Here is a 21,819-nt window from a genome sequence, read left to right as displayed (position 1 = left end):
AATCTTGTTGCCCTTCTCTGTACTCGTTCCAGCAGCTCTACATCCTTCTTGAAATGAGGCCTCCAGACCTGTATACAGTACTCAAGGTGTGGCCTGACCAATGCCTTATACAATGGAATAATTACATCCCTATACCTGCTAGAAAAATTCCTGTATATCATTGACAAGACACCATGAGCTACTCTTGCAGCTCGTCTGCACTGCTCAGAGAACTTCATATCTGCCTGCACAATTACCACCAGGTCCTTTTCATTCTCTACCACTGTCAGCGTAGTACCACAGAGTTGATATGTTGATCTGGGGTTACTGTTTCTCATATGTAGTACTTTACATTTGTCAATGTTAAAGTTCATTTGCCACCTCTCAGCCCATCTGCTCAACCTTTCCAGATCCTGTTGCAGCAGCATAGCATCAGTAGTGTCCTTAACAACCCTGCCAACCTTTGTATCATCTGCAAACTTGGACATTAAGCTTGATATACCATCATCATTATCATTTATAAATACAGAAAACAACAATGGACCCAAGACTGAACCCTGAGGAACTCCACTAATAACATTAGTCCACGTTGAGCAGTGTCCATTGATTACCACTCTTTGTCTTCTGCCACTCAACCATCCCTTTATCCATAGCAACAATTTGGCTCCAATTTGTGCAGCAGTCTTCCATGCGCAACAGTATCAAAAGCCTTTCTAAGATCCAAATATATAATATCAAAGTTATTCCCTGCATCCAGTTCTTTTATGACTACATCATAGTATCCAATCAAATTGGTCAGACAAGACCTGCCCTTAACAAAACCATGCTGTGTCTGAGCTATAACTGAATTCTTGTCCAGATGATCCTGCAGTGCTTCTTTAACTAGTGCCTCCATTAATTTTCCTGGAACAGAAGTTAAACTCACAGGTCTATAATTACTTGTGTCAGCCTTTGATCCTCCTTTGGGAATTGGGGTCACATTTGCACATCTCCAGTCTGTGGGTACCTCCCTTGAGTCCAAGGAAGCTCTCATAATTATGGCTAAGGGTTTGCTTACTTCCTTTGCTGCCTCCTTTAATATAACTGGATAGATCCCATCCAACCCGGGTGCCTTTTTGATGTTTATCCTCAACAATTTCTCCTCCACTTTCCTCTCAGTTATTAGAAAATCATCTAGCTCACTGCCAATGTTTACTTCAACTACGACCTTTCCCTTCCTGAATAACTCCTCATGTGTGAATGTAGATGCAAAATACTTGTTTAGATTGTTAGCCACCTGAGCAGGATCTTCAACTGTTGAACCAACATCCAGTGGACCAATCTGATTCATCCCTTTCCTTCTTGAGTTTAAATAGGTAAAGAACTCTTTTCTGTTTTTCTTTGCATCCTTTGCCAAGGATTACTCATAATCTGCCTTTTCCTGCCTAATCTCCTTTGTGACTTGGTTACAGACCAACTTAAATCTATCATAGGCTTCCATGTCACCCATTAATTTGTATGTATCCCATGCATTTTTCTTCTCTGCCATATGTCTCATTAGTTCATCTGACAACCATTTAGGCCTGAACCTTGAACAATATTTCTTGGTTGGTATGTAAGGCCTGGTAGCTTCCAAGATTAGTTCCTTGAATGCTTCCCATTTTGAATTTGCCGTTGGTAACATCATCAGTTGGTCCCACTGTATAGAATTTAAATACTGTCTGAGTCCATCATAGTCGCCTTTACGAAAGCAAAAACCCCTCCCTTTACCTCTGATGGTAGTTACCTCTTTGAGTAAATCCCACTTCAGCACACTGTGATCACTGCCACCTAGTGGTTCCTTTATCTGCAGATTCTTAATGCATGAAGAATCACTACTGATAATCAGATCAAGAGTATTACTCCCTCTAGTTGCCTTCCGAACATGCTGGTGTAGAAATATCTGGGAAATTAAAATCCCCATTATAAGACTGTCTGATTTACTGGCCCATTCTATTTCCCTGTACAGTATCTTATTATACTCATCAGAGTCATTAGGCCTATAGCACACTCCTACTCTCAATTTTGATTTACCTATGCTTATGTCACACCAAACTGACTCGACACTGCCCTGTCCATCGATGTCGACTGGCTTCACTTCCTTGGATTTTATGTGTTTTTTAACTAATAGCATAACCCCTCCTCCCTTCCTATCCTGTCTATCCTTTCTGTAGACGTTGTACTCCCCAAATTCCAGTTCTGCATTCCTTATATCTGTGTGACACCACGTCTCTGATATCCCAACAATATCTGCCTTTGATGTATTGAGCAATACCTCAAATTCATCAAATTTATTTACTAAACTCCTAGCATTGGTGTACACGCAAGTATACATGCACCTGTTTCTATTCTTAGCCACCCTAACACAACCCATGTGTTTACTTGTACCGCAATGACTTCCAGCAGTCTCTGAAATATCCTGCATCTTGTTTTTCAGGATTCCGCTCATTCCAATAGAAGCAGTGCAAGAATCTCTTTCACCTCTGCCAGTGGCTACTGTTAATCTATTAGTCTTTGTCTCCCCCCAAGCTAGCAGTTTTCCGACCCACCTAACACTGCCTCAATAGCATCAGCAAATATTCTTGCACCCTTTCTATTTAAGTGTATCCCATCCCAGTAGAAGCAATCTCTCCTGTTAACAAGTACAGTCCAGGCTGAAAAAAATTCTACTCCTTGAGCCTTGCACAATCTTTCCAGGGCCGAATTGATCGACAAGGCTCTCATCATATACTCCCTCCTATCGTGTCTGGGCAGAATTGCAGACACTTTCAAATTCAGCAGTAACCAATGCAGTAACCAACATTGCACCGCCTGATGAACTTCCTAAACTGTGGTGAAATGCTTTCCTGAAAGGTGTTTTTTTCAGAGGGCTGAACAAATGGAAGTCTGAAGGCACTAAGTTTGGGCTGTAGGGGGGATGTGACACAATGTCCCAATGATTACAGTGCACACACTCACGAGTGGTGTGGGCAGTGTGTGGAGTTGCACTTTTGTGCAACAAAATCACGGCGCTTGTCAGGAGTCCTTGTCGTTTGTGTCAAATGTTGGCTTTCAGTTTTTACAATGTTGCACAGTAAGGCTGTGCATTGATTGTTACCCCTTCAGCGATCCCAGAACACTGTGGCCATGACGTTTCGGACACTGGGAACAGTTTTGAATTTTTTGCACACAGAAGATTGTGGATGTTTCTAGGTCATGGAGTCTTGTTTGCTGTCCGGGGTAAAGTGATGAACCCTTGTTTCGTCTGTTGTGACTATGCGAGCGAGAAAATCCTCTCCTTTGTCGCTGTATCACAACAGGTTCTTGAGACACATCCCCATGCATTTTGCTTCGTTCTCCTCTGACAACTGTTGGGGTACCCAATGGCAGTACACCCTTCGAAAGCCAAGGACATTGTGAACAATTTCGTGAACAGTCGACTTACTCACATTCACTATTTGTGCAATTTCACACAGTTTCACTTGCCTGTTTTCAAGAACAATGCCCTTAATGCGTGAAATGTTGTTTTCTGTCTTGCTCGATGAAGGCCTGCCTGCCCGATGTCGATCTTCAATGTCAACACGGCCTGCTTTAAATTTATTGCACCAAAAACACACCTGCTTCTTTGTCATCACCTTTTTGCCATACACAGCAACCAGTTCATGGTGAATGTCACTTGGCGAAAACCCTTTTGCTTGAAAAAAGCGAATAACTTCATGAAAGCCTGTTTTGGACCACACTCACACAGTAGCGGCCAATTTTCAACTGGAATCTACTGTGAAGCGACAGTACTGCAACGTTGCAGTGTTGCAGTACTGTCTTTTTGAATGCTATTAATAGGTCTATCTGTCTGCCACGTTTCATTTCATTCCCTTTCACCATTATTAAGAAGAAAAAAAATGTGTTACCTTACTTTTCGGAACCCCCTCCTCCTGTATATACAGTCAGGCTTGGCATGTACTGTTCAATTTCATGAGCAGTACATGATTTGCTAACTGTTCACTATACGGTTCTATTTTTATCACTTAAATAATAGCAACATGAGCTTTACTTCTCAGATAAACCCACAGGGGTTGATTTCTTTGGCTGGTCGGTTTGCTCCGATATTTGATCACTGCGAAATACAGTTTAAAATAATGTGTTTGACTTTATCTTTTGCAAGTTTCTAATTCAAATTTTATATCACTGATGTTTATAATTTCTTTAGCAAAGGATGCTAAGAAAAACAGCAAGGACTTTTTTTACTTATATAAACTCTCGAAGGAACAGGATGAATCAGATTGGTCCACTTGGTATTGATGGGTTGACTGTTGATGATCCTGCTCAGATAGCTGATAATCTGAATGAGTATTTTGCGTCAACATTCACACCTAAGGAGTTATTAAGGGCGGAAAATGCCGGAAGTTTATCAAACTGTAACAGGGTGCTTAATTATTTTGTAATAACCGAGAGCAAAGTAGAGGAGAAATTGTTGAAGTTAAACATAAGAAAGGCACCTGGGGTGGATGGGATCTATCCAGTTATATTAAAGGAGACTGCAAAGGAAATAAGCAAACCCTTAGCCATAATTATGAGAGCATCCTTGGACTCAGGGGAGGTCCCCATGGACTGGAGATATGCAAATGTAACCCCAATTTACAAAGGGGGATCTAAGGGTGACGAGTAATTTACAGACCAGTTAGTTTAACTTTTGTTCCTGGGAAAATAATGGAGTCACTGGTTAAACATGCATTGCAGGATCAGCTAGACAAGACTGCAGAAATAATTCAGATAAGCATGAATTTGTCGAGGGAAAGTCTTGTCTGACAAATTCGATTGGATACTATGATGTGTTTTCAAAAGAACTGGATGCAAGAAATAATTTCGATATCATATACTTGGATTTCAGGAAAGCTTTTCACACTGTTGTACATGAAAGACTACTGTACAAATAGGAGCAGTATGCTATTAAGGGTAAGTTGCTACAATGGATAAAAGGGTGGTTGTGTGGGAAAAGACAGAGAGTGGTAATCAATGGACACTGCTCTTTGTGGACTAATGTTATTAGTGGAGTCCCACAGGGTTCGGTGTTGGGTCCATTGTTATTTTCTATATTTATCAATGATATTGAAGAAGGTATATCAGGCTTAATGTCGAAGTTTGCAGATGATACAAAGGTTGGCAGGGTGTTAATGACAGTGTGCTGCTGCAACAGGATCTAGAAAATTTGGGCAGATGGGCTGAGAAGTGACAAATGCAAATACTGCATATGGGTAGAAATAACCCTAGAGAAATGTACAAACTGTGAGGTACTACACCTATGGTGGTAGAAAATGAAAAGATCTGGGAGTAATTGTATAGTCAGAAGCCTCAGGGGCTCACATCTGGTGAGTATGGCCTTGGCAACCCAGTGTCCTGAGCTGGATATCATCATTCTTCTCTTTCTTGCCTTCTTGGTAATTCCCGTTTACTTCTGACTCTCTCTCTCTCTCTGGGTAATGTGGGGAAATTTTTTTTTTTTTTTGGCTTTCGCAGCATAAACCTCAGGCTTCCTTGCACCATATGGCTAATAATAATAATAATAATAACTCACACTCAGCAAAAGACTACGCAGATACAAAGAGAGCTCCCAGAGGAAAATAAACAACCAAATCTTCGATCAGGACCAAAGAGCCTGCTACAGGAAACTGGGTGAAGATGAGAAAGCAGGAAACGGATCACCTGAGAAGAAGATGATCGAGGAGTTCTGGGGAAATATCTGGAGCAGTGAAGTAAGACATAACAGCAGAGCACCCTGGATAGAAGTAGAATAGAAGAAAACCAAGGACATACAAGAGATGGGAGAGTGGGAGATTCGAGAAGAAGAAGTAAAACAGTCAATCAGGAACACTCACAACTGGCGAACCCCCAGGAATTGATAACATCCACAACTACTGGTACAAGAAGCTCACCTAGCAGAGCAGTTCACTCGAATGATAAGGCACCCGGAGACAATCCTGAAGTTTCTCACCGAAGGAGTCACATATCTGAAGACGGAGACACAAGAAACCCAGTGAAATACAGGCCAATCACCTGCCTCCAAAAGATGTACACGATCCTGACCAGCTGCATAACCAAGAAGATATTAGACCACTTAGAGAGTCAGAACATAATAGCCAAAGAGCAGAAAGGATGCAATTGGAGGGGCAAAGGATACAAGGAGCAATTAACCATAGAAGCCGCAGTTATGGAGCAAGCCTACAAGAAGCACCGCAACCTATACACGGCCTTTGACTCCGTACCTCATAGCTGGCTAATAGAGACTCTGAAGATCTACAAGGTCAATCCGATAGTGACAAACTTCCTAAGAGCAACAATGGCGAAATGGAGTACCAATATTAAGGTCGAGAACATCACAACCAGGCCAATCCCCATTAGAAGAGGAATCTTTCAGGGAGATGCTCTACTCCCACTGTGGTTCTGTCTAGCACTCAACCCACTATTCACCATGCTTAACGGCAATGAGTATGGATATAATCTCAAAGAAGGAAGAAAGAACCTGTACACCCTCACCCACCTGATGTACATGGATGACATCAAGCTGTACGCAGCAACCGAGAAGCAACTCCAGCAACTACACTGGATAACCAAAGAATTCAGCAAGGACATTAGGGTGGAATTTGGTCTAGACAAATGGAAGACCCACATACTGCACCAGGGAAAATTAGTTGGCCGGAACTACCAGCTGCTGTCTGGTAAAAAGATCAAAGCTATGACAGAAGGAGAGACCTACAAATAATTAGGGATGATGAAGGCTGAGCAGTTAGAGCAAAAGGAAATCAAGAAGTGCCTGACCGAAAAATATCATCAGACTCAGAAGCCTGCTGAAAGCAAAACTGAATGGAGGGAACACAGATAAAGCCATAAACACCTATGAAGCTCCAGTGCTAACATACACCTCCAGGGTCATAGATTGGACTAACATCGAGCTAGAAGATATCATGCGAAAGACAAGGACAATTATAACCAAGAGTTGCCAACACCTCCCAAAGTCAGCAGTGGAGAGACTAATAATAGCTCGAAAACAGGGAGGAAGGGGCCTGATAGACCAGATAGAGCAACAGAAAACAGCGATAGTTAATCTGAAGGATTACTTCAGGAACAACACAGCACCACTCCACCAGACTATAAGGAAGATAGCTAAGTGGTTTACCCCACTCAACCTAAGCGAGGAACCACCACTCACCCAGACGGCACAAGAAATGAAGTTAGAAAGATGGGCAAAGAAGTCACTCCATGGCAGACACTACAATGACCATAAAATCATATCAATAACATGGCTTCAAATGCATGGCTCACAAACGGGACGCTTTCCCCCGAGACTGAAGGATTCGTGCTGGCCATCCAAGACCAGGTAATCAACACAAGAAACTATAGAAAATACATCGCAAAGGAGCCCTGAATGTCAGATGACACATGTTGAACCCACAAGCTGTACTGGGACTGCGCCATAATAACGGATAAGACCATCCTGCACAACAGACCGGACATAATCCTTGTGGACAAGATGGAAAAGGCTACCTACCTGATTGACATAGCGGTGCCCAACAATAACAATGTCCAGAAAACTCATGAAAAAATTAAGAAGTATACGAACCTGAGACACAAAGTGAAGGAGATGTAGCATATGCAATCTCGATCATCATGTCAGCCACCAGTATGGTGCCAAAGACTCTACATAACAGCCTAGCAGCGATAGGTCTCCCAGAGAACACCTACAAGGAACTCCAGAAAGTCGCAATCCTGAACACCTGTAGGATAGTCAGAGATTTCCTCGAACAACAGTAACACCAGACACTACAATCGCCATGTGTACTTGGTAGCAGTACTCGTCACGGAGTGGAATCCCCCAATCAGGGAGAAATAATATAAGAGCAACAATAATAATAATAATAATATTAAGTTTGAGCAATGCAGACAGACTGCCAGAGCAAGTCATGGGGTATTGTCAATGATATACAGGAATTTTGCTAGTAGGGAAAAGGAGGTGATTATCCCTTTGTATAAGGCAATGGTCAGGCCATGCCTTGAGTTAGAGTTATTTGGTTTTTAGGAGCATTAGCAACTAAAGCCATATTGCTCTTGGGATATGCGGTGGTCATTCCCTGACCTTTCCGCATCGTCCGTATTTGGTGGTCACGGGCTCGAACCCCGGCCTAATTAAGAAGCATGTGCTACGCACTGCTGCTCCTGTGCACCTGGCTACGGAGGCGGCCATGCCTTGGCTACAGATCTGGAGGCCTCATTTTAGGAAGGATATAGATTTGCCTGAGCAAGTACAGAGAAGGGCAACAAGATTGGTGAGGGGAACGAAGGGGTCCTCTTCCAAGAAAGGCTTGAGATCTGCAGATTGCAGTGGTTGGAGACTAGGCACCTGCAAGGTGATCTGATTGAGGTGTATAAGGCCTTGAATGTGTTGAGCATGCTGAATTCTGATGGGATTCTTCTGCTTGTTGAGATTAAGAACCTGAGGGGGGGGGCATAAATTGAAATTGAGGAAAGACAGTTGTAGAATAGATGTGGGAAAATTTTCCTTTAGTCAGTGGGTGGTTAATTTCTGGAACAGACTTCCAGCTGTTGTTGTGGAAGTTGATAGCTTAAATAATTTCAAGGAGGATCCGGACAAATGTTTAGAGGATGTTTGTTTTATTTATTTTTTATTTTTTGGGCTGATGCTCCATAAGCTCATACTTTTGCTTTCTTGCATTACATGCCTCCATTACTACTACTCCTACTATAACAAGTATTGTAAATTTGATCTTGATCAAAATAAAAATATCTTCAGCATGTGTATACTCTCACACATACTTTATACTCATATACTCTCAAAAGATCTCTAATTTTGCTTAACTGGAATATGTACAAGAGAGTTCCAAACAGATTTGCCTAACTCCAGTTAAAGCCATCTTGTTTCAAAATGGCAGTTCAAAATAGTACACCAGTCAGGGTGCACACAACAGATATATCTCTCCCCCCCAATGGGTATTGTAATTTTGGTTGGATCTGACTTAGTAGAAAATGGCCTCATTCTTCATGCCTAGGATGGTAATCACAAGTCAACAGTGCCCCATGGACTCAGCATTAGCATTGGCAAGTAATGCAAGAAGGGCTGATGCTATCAAGTAGTTTTCCATCAGATAAAAAAAAAAAAGGAAAAAAAAAAAAAAGAGAAGATTGCTGGGCCAAGTGGCCAATCACACAACAACAAAATACTATAATACAACACTACAATACCACTACATCGACTAGTCTTACTGTGGTTGGTACTTCAAAACTAAACATAATGGGTTTGTCCTCTATGTACCAAATCTGTTTACAATAAAAATAAATTTATACATACATGTTAATAGGTGTTAAATGAGTTATGAGTTCTAAACATGTGGCACTTATTTCAAGATGTAGGACAAAAATTAGCACTATCCCACTGGGATGCTAAAAAGGTAAACTGCCGCTAATTGTCAATCCACTGCAGGATGGAAGCCTCCTCAATGTTGAGGGAAATGGACCATAATCTGCCACGCTGGGCCATTGCAGGTTGGCAGATCGACCGTATTTAGCAGTCAGGGGCTAGAACCCCGGTCTACCCAGAGAGTGTGCTACTGAACGCCTGCTCCTGACCACTCGCCCATGGAGGCCATTTGTACTCCCTTATGTACATGGTAAATTTGGTTTTCAATGGACTGTAAATAGAAATGTTATTTGGGTGGGGACAAAGACATGTTTTGAAAAGTAGGGGAGAAAAATATGATAATTTTCTTGAAAAACACCTGACTATCAGATGGTTAAAAAAAGACAAATTAAATAAAAATGTGACTATAATTTTTAATCTTCAAAAAAGTTACCTGTTTACCACTAACGAGGATAGATGTTATATATGGGCTGATGCTATCAACTAACTTTCCAAGTACACTAGAGCAATAGCGGACAACAGACCTGTTGAGTATATATATATATATATATCTATATCTATATCAGAATTACCCATATTTTAATAACAATGGATATTATTAATGTTATTTTTTCAATATTTGTTCAAATATTCTACAGCTAATTTAAATAAACATTCCTTTCTAAAAATATAAAAGATAATGCTTGTTTGGCTTGTTTATCAGGCACAGTAAAGTAGTTATGATAAAATTATGGTTGGTACTCCATTACTGACCCTTGGGACGGTAATGGAGGCTAGTGAGAGTCAGAAGGGTTCAAAGCCGCTAAGTGGATTTTCTTATTTATTGATTTGAAATTATTGTTTTTCTAAAACTTTTGATTTAAATTTAGTAGTATAGCATTATTTTGTGATTTTCTGATCAATCTGGTAAATTTATTCTTTACTCGGCCTTGTAATTGCATAAAAGTATCGGTAGGGGTATCAAATCCATGTGTTACAAGTTGCAGCTCCGCTGAACAAGAAGTTTTTTAGGCATACTTAGCTGCTTTATTGACCAATTGTTACATCAAATTATTTTCTGTAAGTAGCTTATAGACCTATTTAGGATCCTTAGTTTATTCTGAATTGAGACAGTGAGATTTGGAAGTTAATTAATACTTAAGTGTCCGTAGATTTACCATTCATAACTTGCCAGTATATAATATAATATTGTCAATTAATCAGTAAAATCTATTAATTTTGTTAAACTTCGTTGTCAATTCAATTGTACTTTTCACCAAATACATATAACGACTTAGATTACAAACGTAACAAAATTAATCAATACATAACTTGATACGAAAGTTATATAAATGGAACTCGTAGATAATACTCGATAATGAAAAATATATATAGCGTTATAATTGTGTTGGGATACAAGTTAAGGGTTATAATTTTGTACTGAAATTGAAATTAAATCGAAATCATGACTTAGACCAGAGCAGCAAAGCAAAAGGCTCAAGCTAATGGGAGTGCTGTGGCTCAGGGGAGAACTGAGGGGGGGGGCAGTTGCCCTCTGAATCACAGCCTTTTAAAATGCACTGCTTGCATGATGTTTGTGGAGCAATCGGGTATGGGACATGATATTGCCATGGGCGATGTCTTTGTGTGTGCACAATGCAAGGAGTGTAACGAAATCAGGTGACAACTCAGTGTTGTTATGGGCCTATATGAGAGCTTGAAGGACAGGGTGGATGCCCTCAAAGGATCTAAACCATCAAGCTCTCAGCTGCCCACATCAATGCCACAGCTTGCACTTGGTCATCATGCAACACAGCGGCAACCCCCAAGGCAGAATGCACTGGTCCCACAGGAACTAGTAGTTGTTGGTGACTCTATTGTCAGGGAAATGGAGAACATGCTTTGTAAAAAGGATAGGTGGAACAGGACCAGGGTATGTCTGCCAGGGGCAAAGGTTGATGAAGTTGTAGAGAGGATATCATCTTTTAAGGGCACAAAAGATGATATAGTTGTACCTGTTGGCACTAATGATATTAAGAGTAAGAGACCGGTGGAATTAGCATTAGCATTAGTAGAGGCATTTGATGCAAGAAAGCAAGCTTATGCAGCATCAGCCAAAAAAAAAAAAAAAAAACCCACTTCCACTTCACCCCTCTGTTCGTTCAAAATACCTGTCCAGCTGAGCCTTAAACTTATTTAGGTTATCAACCTCCACCACAAGGGATGGAAGTCTGTTCCACCAACCAACCACCCGCTGGCTAAAGGCAAATTTCCGCACGTCTATCCTACATCTGTCTTTCCTCAATTTGAATTTATGCCCTCTCAGGTGATTTTTCTGAGTGAGAGGAAGAATCCCATCAGCATTGAGCATGCTCAAACCATTCAAGGCTTTATACACCTCTATCAGATCACCTCGCTGGTGCCTAGTCTCCAGACACTGTAATTTGCAAAACTTAAGCCTTTCTTCGAAAGACCACCCCTTTGTTCCATTCACTAATCTTGTTGCCCTTCTCTGTACTCGTTGCAGCAGCTCTACATCCTTCTTGAAATGAGGCCTCCAGACCTGTATACAGTACTCTAGGTGTGGTCTGACCATCGCCTTATACAATGGAATAATCACCTCCTTATCCCTGCTGGAAAAATTCCTGTATATCATTGACAATACTCCATGAGCTACTCTTGCAGCCCGTCTGCACTGCTCAGAGAACTTCATATCTGCCTGCACAACCACCCCCAAGTCCCTTTCATTCTCTATCACTGTCAGTGTAGTACCACAGAGTTGATACGTTGCTCTGGGGTTGCTGTTTCCCATGTGTAGTACTTTACATTTGTCAATGTTAAACTTCATTTGCCACCTCTCAGCCCATCTGCTCAACCTTTCCAGATCCTGTTGCAGCAGCATAGTGTCAGTAGTGTCCTTGACAACCCTGCCAACCTTTGTATCGTCTGCAAACTTGGCCATTAAGCCCGATATACCATCATCAATAGCATTTATAAATACAGAAAACAATAATGGACCCAACACTGAGCCCTGAGGGACTCCACTAATAACATCAGTCCACGATGAGCAGTGTCCATTGATTACCACTCTCTGTCTTCTCCCCCTCAACCACCCCTTTATCCATAGCAGCAATTTGCCTCCAATGTCACACTGCTCCAATTTGTGTAGCAGTCTGTCTTCCATGTGCAACAGTATCAAAAGCCTTTCTAAGATCCAAGTATATAATATCAAAGTTATTCCCTGCATCCAGTTCTTTTGTGACTGCATCATAGTATCCAATCAAGTTGGTCAGGCAAGACTTCCCCTTAACAAAACCATGCTGTGTCTGAGCTATAACTGAAGTCTTGTCTAAATGATCCTGCAGTGCTTCTTTAACCAGTGCCTCCATTAATTTTCCTGGAACAGAAGTTAAGCTCACAGGTCTATAATTACTTGTGTCAGCCTTTGATCCTCCTTTGTGAATTGGGGTCACATTTGCACATTTCCAGTCTATGGGTACCTCCCCTGAGTCCAAGGAAGCTCTCATAATTATGGCTAAGGATTTGCTTACTTCCTTAGCTGCCTCCTTTAATATAACTGGATAGATCCCATCCACCCCGGGTGCCTTTCTTGTGTTTATCTTCAACAGTTTCTCCTCCACTTTACTCCCAGTTATTTCAAGATTCTGTAGCTTGCTGCTAGAGTTGAATACACCTCTGGCATTCCCCTCGCTGAATAACTCCTCATGTGTGAATGTCGATGCAAAATATTCATTTAGTTTGTTAGCTACCTGAGCAGGATCATCAACACTTGACCCATCAATATCAAGTGGACCAATCTGATTCATCCCCTTCCTTCTAGAGTTTACATAAGTAAAGAACTCTTTGCTGTTTTTCTTTGCATCCCTTGCCAAGGATTTCTCGTAATCTGCCTTCGCTTGCCTAACCTCCTTTGTAACTTGGTTGCATATCAACTTGTATCTATCATAGGCTTCTGTGTCATGTGTTAATTTGTATGTATCCCATGCATTTTTCTTCTCTGCCATATGCCTCATTAGTTCATCTGACATCCATTTTGGCCTAAACCTTGAACAATATTTCTTAGTTGGTATGTAAAGCCTAGTAGCTTCCAAGATAAGTTCTTTGAATGCTTCCCATTTTGAATTTGCTGTTGGTAACATCATCAATTGGTCCCACTGTATAGAATTTAAATACTGTCTCAGTTCATCGTAGTCGCCTTTACGGAAGCAATAACCCTTCCCTTTACCCCTAATGGTAGTTACCTCTTTGAGTAAATCCCACTTCAGCACACTGTGATCACTGCGACCTAGTGGTTCATTTATCTGCAGATTCTTAATGCATGAAGAATCACTGCTGATAATCAAATCAAGAGTATTACTCCCTCTAGTTGCCTCCCGAAAATGCTGATGTAGAAAATAATCATCCAATAAATCCACAAAAGTCCTGCTAGTGTGTGAGTAACCAGCCCCCAAATTCCAGTCAATATCTGGGAAATTAAAATCTCCCATTATAAGACACTATGATTTACTGGCCCACTCTATTTCCCTGTACAGTTCCTTATTATACTCATCAGAGTCATTAGGCCTATAGCACACTCCTACTCTCAATTTTGATCTCCCAATGTTTATGTCACACCAAACTGACTCCACACTGCACTGTCCAGCGATGTCGACTGGCTTCACTTCCTTGGTTTTTATGTGTTTCTTAACTAATAGCATAACCCCTCCTCCCTTCCTATCCTGTCTATCCTTTCTGTAGATGTTGTACTCCCCAAATTGCAGTTCTGCATCCCTTATATCTGTGTGACACCACGTCTCTGATATCCCAACAATATCTGCCTTCGATGTTTTGAGCAATACCTCAAATTCATCAAATTTATTTACTAAACTCCTAGCATTGGTGTACACGCAAGTATACCTGCACCTGTTTCTATTCTTAGCTACCCTAACACAACCCATGTGTTTACTTGTACCGCAATGTCTCCCAGCAGTGTCTGAAATACCATGCATCTTGTTTTTCAGGCTTCTGCTCATTCTTATAGAAGCAGTGCAAGAATCTCTTTCACCTCTGCCAGTGGCTACTGTCAATCCATTGGTCTTTGTCTCCCCCCAAGCTAGCAGTTTTCCGACCCACCTAACACTGCCTTGATAGCATCAGCAAATATTCTTGCACCCTTTCTATTTAAGTGTATCCCATCCCTGTAGAAGCAATCTCTCCTGTTAACAAGTACAGTCCAGGCTGAAAAAAATTCTACACCTTGAGCCTTGCACAATCTTTCCAGGGCCGAATTGATCGACAAGGCTCTCATCATATACTCTTCATATACATCATATACAATTACTTAACTAGTACAGGTCACTGTTGAAAAAAAGCCGTGAATTAGGTTTGAATCTGAAAGTGTCTGCAATTCTGCCCAGACATGATAGGAGGGAGTATATGATGAGAGCCTTGTCGATCAATTCGGCCCTGGAAGGATTGTGAAAGGCTCAAGGGTTAGAATTTTTTTCAGAATGGTCTGTACTTGTTAACAGGAGAGACTGCTTCTACAGGGATTGGATACACTTAAATAGAAAAGGTGCAAGAATATTTGTGATGCTATCGAGGCAGTGTTAGGTGCGTCGGAAAACTGCTAGCTTGGGGGGGGGAAACAAGGACTAATAGATTAACAGTAGCCACTGGCAGAGGTGAAAGTAATTCTTGCACTGCTTCTACTGGAATGAATAGCAGCCTGGAAAACATGAGGCAGGATATTTCAGAGACTGCTGGGAGCCATTGCGGTACAAGTAAACACATGGGTTGTGTTAGGGTAGCTAAGAATAGGAACAGGTGCATGTAAACTTGCATGTACACCAATGCTAGGAGTTTGGTAAATAAATTTGATATATTTGAGGTATTGCTCAAAGCATCAAAGGCGGATATTGTTGGGATATCAGAGACGTGGTGTCACACAGATATAAGGAATGCAGAACTTGAATTTGGGGAGTACAACATCTACAGAAAGGATAGACAGGATAGGAAGGGAGGAGGGGTTATGCTATTAGTTAAGAAACACACAAAATCAAAGGAAGTGAAACCAGTCGACATCACTGGACAGTGCATTGTTCAGTCAGTTTGGTGTGACATAAGCATTGGGATCTCAAAAGTGAGAGTATGAGTGTGCTATAGGCCTAATGACTCTGATGAGTATAATAAGAAACTGTACAGGGAAATAAAGTGGGCCAGTAAATCAGAGAGTCTTATAATGGCAGATTTTAATTTCCAAGATATTGATCAGCATGTTCGGGTGACAACTAGAGGGAGTAATGCTCTTCATTTGATTATCCGTTGTGATTCTTCATGCATTAAGAATCTGCAGGTAAATGAACTGCTAGGTGGCAATGATCACAGTGTGCTGAAGTGGGATTTAAACAAAGAGGTAACTACCATTAGGGGTAAAGGGAAGGGTTATTGCTTTCGTAAAGGCGACTACGATGGACTCAGATAGTATTTAAATCCTATACAGTGGGACCAACTGATGATGTTACCAACAGCAAATTCGAAATGGGAAGCATTCAAAGAACTTATCTTGGAAGCTACTAGGCTTTACATACCAACTAAGAAATATTGTTCAAGGTTTAGGCCTAAATGGATGTCAGATGAACTAATGAAATATATGGCAGAGAAGAAAAATGCATGGGATACATACAAATTAACACGTGACACAGAAGCCTATGATAGATACAAGTTGATCTGTAAACAAGTTACAAAGGAGGTTAGGCAGGCAAAGGCAGATTACGAGAAATCTTTGGCAAGGGATGCAAAGAAAAACAGCAAAGAGTTCTTTACTTATGTAAACTCTAGAAGGAAGGGGATGAATCAGATTGGTCCACTTGATATCGATGGGTCAACTGTTGATGATCCTCCTCAGGTAGCTAACAAACTAAATGAATATTTTGCATCGACATTCATACATGAGGAGTTATTCAGTGAGGGAAATGTCAGAGGTGTGTTCAACTCTGGCAGTAAGCTAGAGAATCTTGTAATAACTGAGAGTAAAGTGGAGGAGAAATTGTTGAAGATAAACACAAGAAAGGCACCTGGAGTGGATGGGATCTATCCAGTTGTATTGAAGGAGGCAGCAAAGGAAGTAAGCAAACCTTTAGCCATAATTATGAGAGCTTCCTTGGACTCAGGGGAAGTACCCATGGACTGGAGATGTGCAAATGTGACCCCAATTCACAAAGGAGGATCAAAGGGCGACACAAGTAATTATAGACCTGTTAGTTTAACTTCTTTTCCCGGAAAATTAATGGAGGCAATGGTTAAAGAAGCACTGCAGGATCATCTAGACAAGACTTCAGTTATAGCTCGGGCACAGCATGGTTTTGTTAAGGGGAAGTCTTGTCTGACCAATTTGATTGGATACTATGATGCCGAAACAAAAGAACTGGATGCAGGGAATAACTTTGATATTATATACTTGGATCTTAGAAAGGCTTTTGATACTGTTGCACATGGAAGACTGCTGCACAAATTGGAGCAGTGTGGCATTGGAGGCAAATTGCTGCTATGGATAAAGGGGTGGTTGAGGGGGAGAAGACAGAGAGTGGTAATCAATGGACACTGCTCATCTTGGACTAATGTTATTAGTGGAGTCCCTCAGGGTTCAGTATTGGGTCCATTATTGTTTTCTGTATTTATAAATGATATTGATGATGGTATATCAGGCTTAATGTCCAAGTTTGCAGATGATACGAAGGTTGGCAGGGGTGTCAAGGACACTACAATACTGCAACAAGATCTAGAAAAGTTGAGCAGATGGGCTGAGAGGTGGCAAATGAAGTTTAACATTGACAAATGTAAAGTACTACATATGGGAAACAGCAACCCCAGAGCAACGTATCAACTCTGTGGTACTACACTGACAGTTGTAGAGAATGAAAGGGACCTAGGATGGTTGTGCAGGCAGATATGAAGTTCTCTGAGCAGTGCAGATGGGCTGCAAGAGTAGCTCATGGTGTATATGGTGTATTGTCAATGATATATAGGAATTTTTCTAGCAGGGATAAGGAGGTGATTATTCCTTGTATAAGGCCATGGTCAGGCCACACCTGGAGTACTGTATACAGGTCTGGAGGCCTCATTTCAAGAATGATGTAGAGCTGCTGGAACGAGTACAGAGAAGGGCAACAAGATTAGTGAATGGAACAAAGGGGTGCTCTTACGAAGAAAGGCTTAAGTTTTCAAATTACAGTGTCTGGAGACTAGGCACCAGCGAGGTGATCTTAAAGAGGTGTATAAAGCATTGAATGGTTTGAGCATGCTCAATGCTGATGGAATTCTTCCTCTTGGTCAGAATAATCACCTGAGGGCATAAATTCAAATTGAGGAAAGACAGATGTAGGATAGACGTGGGGAAATTTGCCTTTAGCCGGCGGGTGGTTGGTTGGTGGAACAGACTTCCATCCCGTGTCGTGGAAGTTGATAGCCTAAATAAGTTTAAGGCTCAGCTGGACAGGTATTTCGAACGAACAGAGGGGTGAAGTGGAAGTGGTTATTTTTTATTTATTTATTATTATTATTTTTTGGCTGTTGCTGCATAAGCTTGCTTTCTTGCATCAAATGTCTCTACTAATGCTAATGCTAAGAGCAGTGTCCATTGATTACCACTCTCTGTAGTCTCACTCAACCGTCCCTTTATCCCTTGAAGCAACTTACCCTTAATGCCATACCTCTCCAATTTGTATAGCAGTCTTCCATGTGCAACAATATCAAAAGCTTTCCTGAAATACAAGTATATGATATCAAAATTATTTTTGGCATTCAGTTCCGTTGTGACCACATCATAGTATCCATTCAATCAAATTGGTCAGACAATACCAACCTTTAACAAACCCATGCTGTGTCTTAACTATTACTACAGTCTTGTCTAGATGATCCTGCAATGCTTCTTTAACCACTGATTCCATTATTTTTCTCGGAACATAAGTTAAACTAACAGGTCTATAGTTACTTGTGTCACCTTTTGAGTCCAGTTCGTGAATTGATGATACATTTGCACACCTCTAGTCCATGGGTACCTCCCCTGAGTCAAAGGAGGCTCTCATAATTATGGCTAAGGGTTTGTTTACTTCCTTTGCTGCCTCCCTCAATACAACTGGATAGATCCCATCCACCCCAGGTGCCTTTTTTATGTTTAACCTCAACAACTTCTCCTGCACTTTGCTCTCAGTTATTACAAAATGACTTAGCTCCCTGTTAGAGTTGGATAAAGTTCTGGCACTCCCTTCATTGAATAACTCCTCATGTTGTATGCAGATGCAAAATATTCATTCAGTTTATCAGCTACCTGAGCATGATTATCAATAGTTAACCCATCTATGTTAAGTGGTCCAATCTGATTTATACCATTCCTTCTAGAGTTTACATAAGTAAAGGACTGTGCTGTTTTTCTTTGCATCCTTTTCCAAGGATTTCTTGTAATCTGCCTTTTCCTGCTTAACCTCCTTTGTGACTTGATTACAGACTAGTTTATATCTGCCATAGGCTTCTGTGTCACTTGATACTTCATATGCATCCCATACGTTTTTCTTCTCTGCCACGAGCCTCATTAGTTCATCTGACATCCATTTAGGACTGAACAGTATTTCTTAATTGGAATGAAAAGCCTAGTAACCTCCAAAATTAAGTCCCTGAAGGCTTTCCATTTAGAATTCAACGTTGCTAACATCATCAGTTGATCCCACTGTACAGAATTTAAAAACTGTCTGAGACCACTGCAGTCACCTTTATGAAAGCAATAGCCCTTCCCTTTAGCCTTGATGGTAGTTACATCTTTAAGTAATTCCCACATCAGTACATTGTGATCAATATCACACAGTGGTTCTTTTATCTGCAAATTCTTAATGCATGAATAATCACTGTTGATAATCAGATCAAGAGTATTACTCCCTCTGGTTGCCTCTTGAACATGTTGCTGTAGAATAAGTCATCCAATAAATTCACAAAAGTCTTGCTAGTGTACGAGTGACCAACCCACAATTTCCAGTCGATATCTGGAAAGTTAAAATCCCCCAATATAAGACATTCTGATTTACTGGCCCACTCTATTTCTCTGCACATTTGCTCATTATACTCATCAGAGTCATTAGGCCTATAACATACACACCTACTCTCATTTTTCCTTTCCCAGTGCTTATGTCACACCAAACAGACTCAACATTGCATTGTCCACTAACATCAATTGGATGCACTTCCTTAGATTTTATGTTAGTTTCTTTACTAACAGCACGGGGTGCCACGTAATTTGGGTTTAAGTTACCTAAACTTATTTTTTTTTTATTTTTATATTTATTTCATTATAAAAAGGGACATCCTTATTATTGTGTTTCATAAACCACAATGACAGTATTTATATATGTCAACTGATCATTCTATTTACAATTCCAAAATAAAAAAAATTACAAAAACCTCACATTATAAAAGATAACAGCTTCATTACAAACAATATTACGTTACGGTTAACCTTTTACGCTTCCTTGTTGAGTGGCACTCGACATAACACAAACACATGCTTCAGGAATTATGTATCGAAATAAGTTCAACGGTATCATATAACATATTTTTTTAATATTACACACACAGAGAATTGGATCTAACAGGTAGAAAAATGAGTAGGGATGCCACTAAAATAAATTACTTAAGGGTGCCATTATTAAAAAAGGGGCAAAAACCACTGAACTAATAGAATAAATAAAATCTTGATTTCTTGCTTCATGTGATAATGAAAAACCACGATTACTACTGGTTGGGGAAGAGAAGGAGGGTGCCACTGAAATCTGAAAAGTTGGTTAAGGGTGCCGCGAATATTAAAAAGTTGGACACTGGCATAACCTCTCCTCCCTTCCTGTCCTGTCTATCCTTTCTGTACACATTGTACTCTCCAAATTCCAATTCTGCACTGCTTATGTCTGTGTGACACCACGTCTCTGATATTGCAACAATATCTGCCTTTGATGTCTTGACTAGCATTTCAAGCTCATCAAATTTATTAACAATACTCCTAGTAGTGGTGTACATGCAAGTACACATGCACCTGTTTCTATTCTTAGTTACTCTAACACAGCCCATGTATTTTTCTGCCATGACTCCCAGCATTCCTGGAAATCTCCATTGCCTTGCTTTCCAGGCTGCTGCTCATTCTAATAGAAGCAGTGCAAGAATCACTTTTGCCTCTGCCTGCAGCCACTGTTAACCTTTTAGTCTGTGTACCCCCCAAGCTAGCAGTTTTCTGACCCACCTAACACTGCTTTGATAGAATCAGCAAATATTCTTGCACCCTTTCTATTTAAGAGTTCGCCATCCCTGTAGAAGCAGGCCCCATCCCTGTAGAAGTACAGTTACCTATGGGAGGAGGGAAATACATAGGTTGTCTATTTACTTTTCTCTTATTAATTATTTACTTTTTAAATTTTCTTCTTATTATTATTATATTTTTATTATTATTTATTTTATTTATTTATTATTTTTTTTTTTTTGGCTGGTGTAACATAAGCCATAAGCTTCTTTGCACCATGTGGCCACTGCTAATACTAATTCTGCATATTGTGTTAATTGAAGAAACAAATTTTCTAAATTTAATAAATTTAGAGCAATTGTAATGTGCAGGTTTATAAAATTCCTATAAATTGCAAAGCCTCAGGACAACCACTTGTTACCTACCTTCTGGGCTCTCGTCTTTTTTTCAAACTCTCATGTTTTATGTGAATATTTTGGTTATACCTTATACACTCAGTAATCACTGAATTGCGACCACCTCTCCACCTCTGGACTATGCTGTATAGCTCACAATATAAAAATTCGAACAGCATTCTATGCTAGAATAGTGGTAATCTGTATGTGACTGTGCAAGTCAAAGTGATGAAGTGGCAGTTATGGGATGTAGTAAAGATATCACAGATTTTCAAAAGCCATGATTGTGGGAACTCGTGTGACAGGTGCTTCTATATCAGAAATGTCACATCTTGTCATTTGCTCATGGTCCACTATGGTTAAGGTGTACAAAGAATGGCATTATATGGGACAAACTACCTCCTACCAATAGAACTGTAAACGATTAAGCAAGATAGATGTTCGGGGTGAGTGATTTTTTTTTTTTTTTTTTGGTAGTTGTTGGCGCATCGGCTTCTGTGGCCATAATGCACCTCCCAAGGTTTTTGCAGTACTTTGATCCAAGCCCGAGGCGGGATTCGAATCCACGACCTTTGGGCTGCCAGGCAGGCACTTTACCCACCCAGCTAGCCCGGTCGGCAGGGGTGAGTGAAGGGTACAGCATGTTGTATGGGCTCAAAGGCAGGTCGATGTGTGACAGTTGATATTGCAAGAACAATATCCCAAAATGCAAGAACAATATCCCAAATGATGATGCTCTGCACACTTAGACGAATGGGGTTCCACAG

At 40.6% G+C, this 21,819-nt stretch overlaps 1 protein-coding gene across 3 annotated transcripts in view; it reads right to left on the bottom strand.

Annotated features, from left to right (window-relative positions):
- The window catches only part of LOC150082968 (putative phosphorylase b kinase regulatory subunit beta), a 735,196-nt gene that overhangs the window by 226,638 nt on the left and 486,739 nt on the right, over positions 1-21,819 (bottom strand). For all 3 annotated transcript variants that reach the window (XM_090377701.1, XM_090377699.1, XM_090377700.1), the window contains exon 23: positions 9,837-9,927. In XM_090377701.1, coding sequence (XP_090233827.1) covers positions 9,837-9,927 — 91 coding nt within the window. The remainder of the gene's footprint in view (positions 1-9,836; positions 9,928-21,819) is intronic.

Source organism: Mastigoproctus giganteus, chromosome 7 (assembly GCF_048544385.1).
Source record: "Mastigoproctus giganteus isolate SK-2022 chromosome 7, ASM4854438v1, whole genome shotgun sequence".
NCBI classification, from domain to species: domain Eukaryota; kingdom Metazoa; phylum Arthropoda; class Arachnida; order Uropygi; family Thelyphonidae; genus Mastigoproctus; species Mastigoproctus giganteus.
Note: the sequence above shows the minus strand (reverse complement) of the source record. Positions and strands in the feature narration are given on the sequence as shown.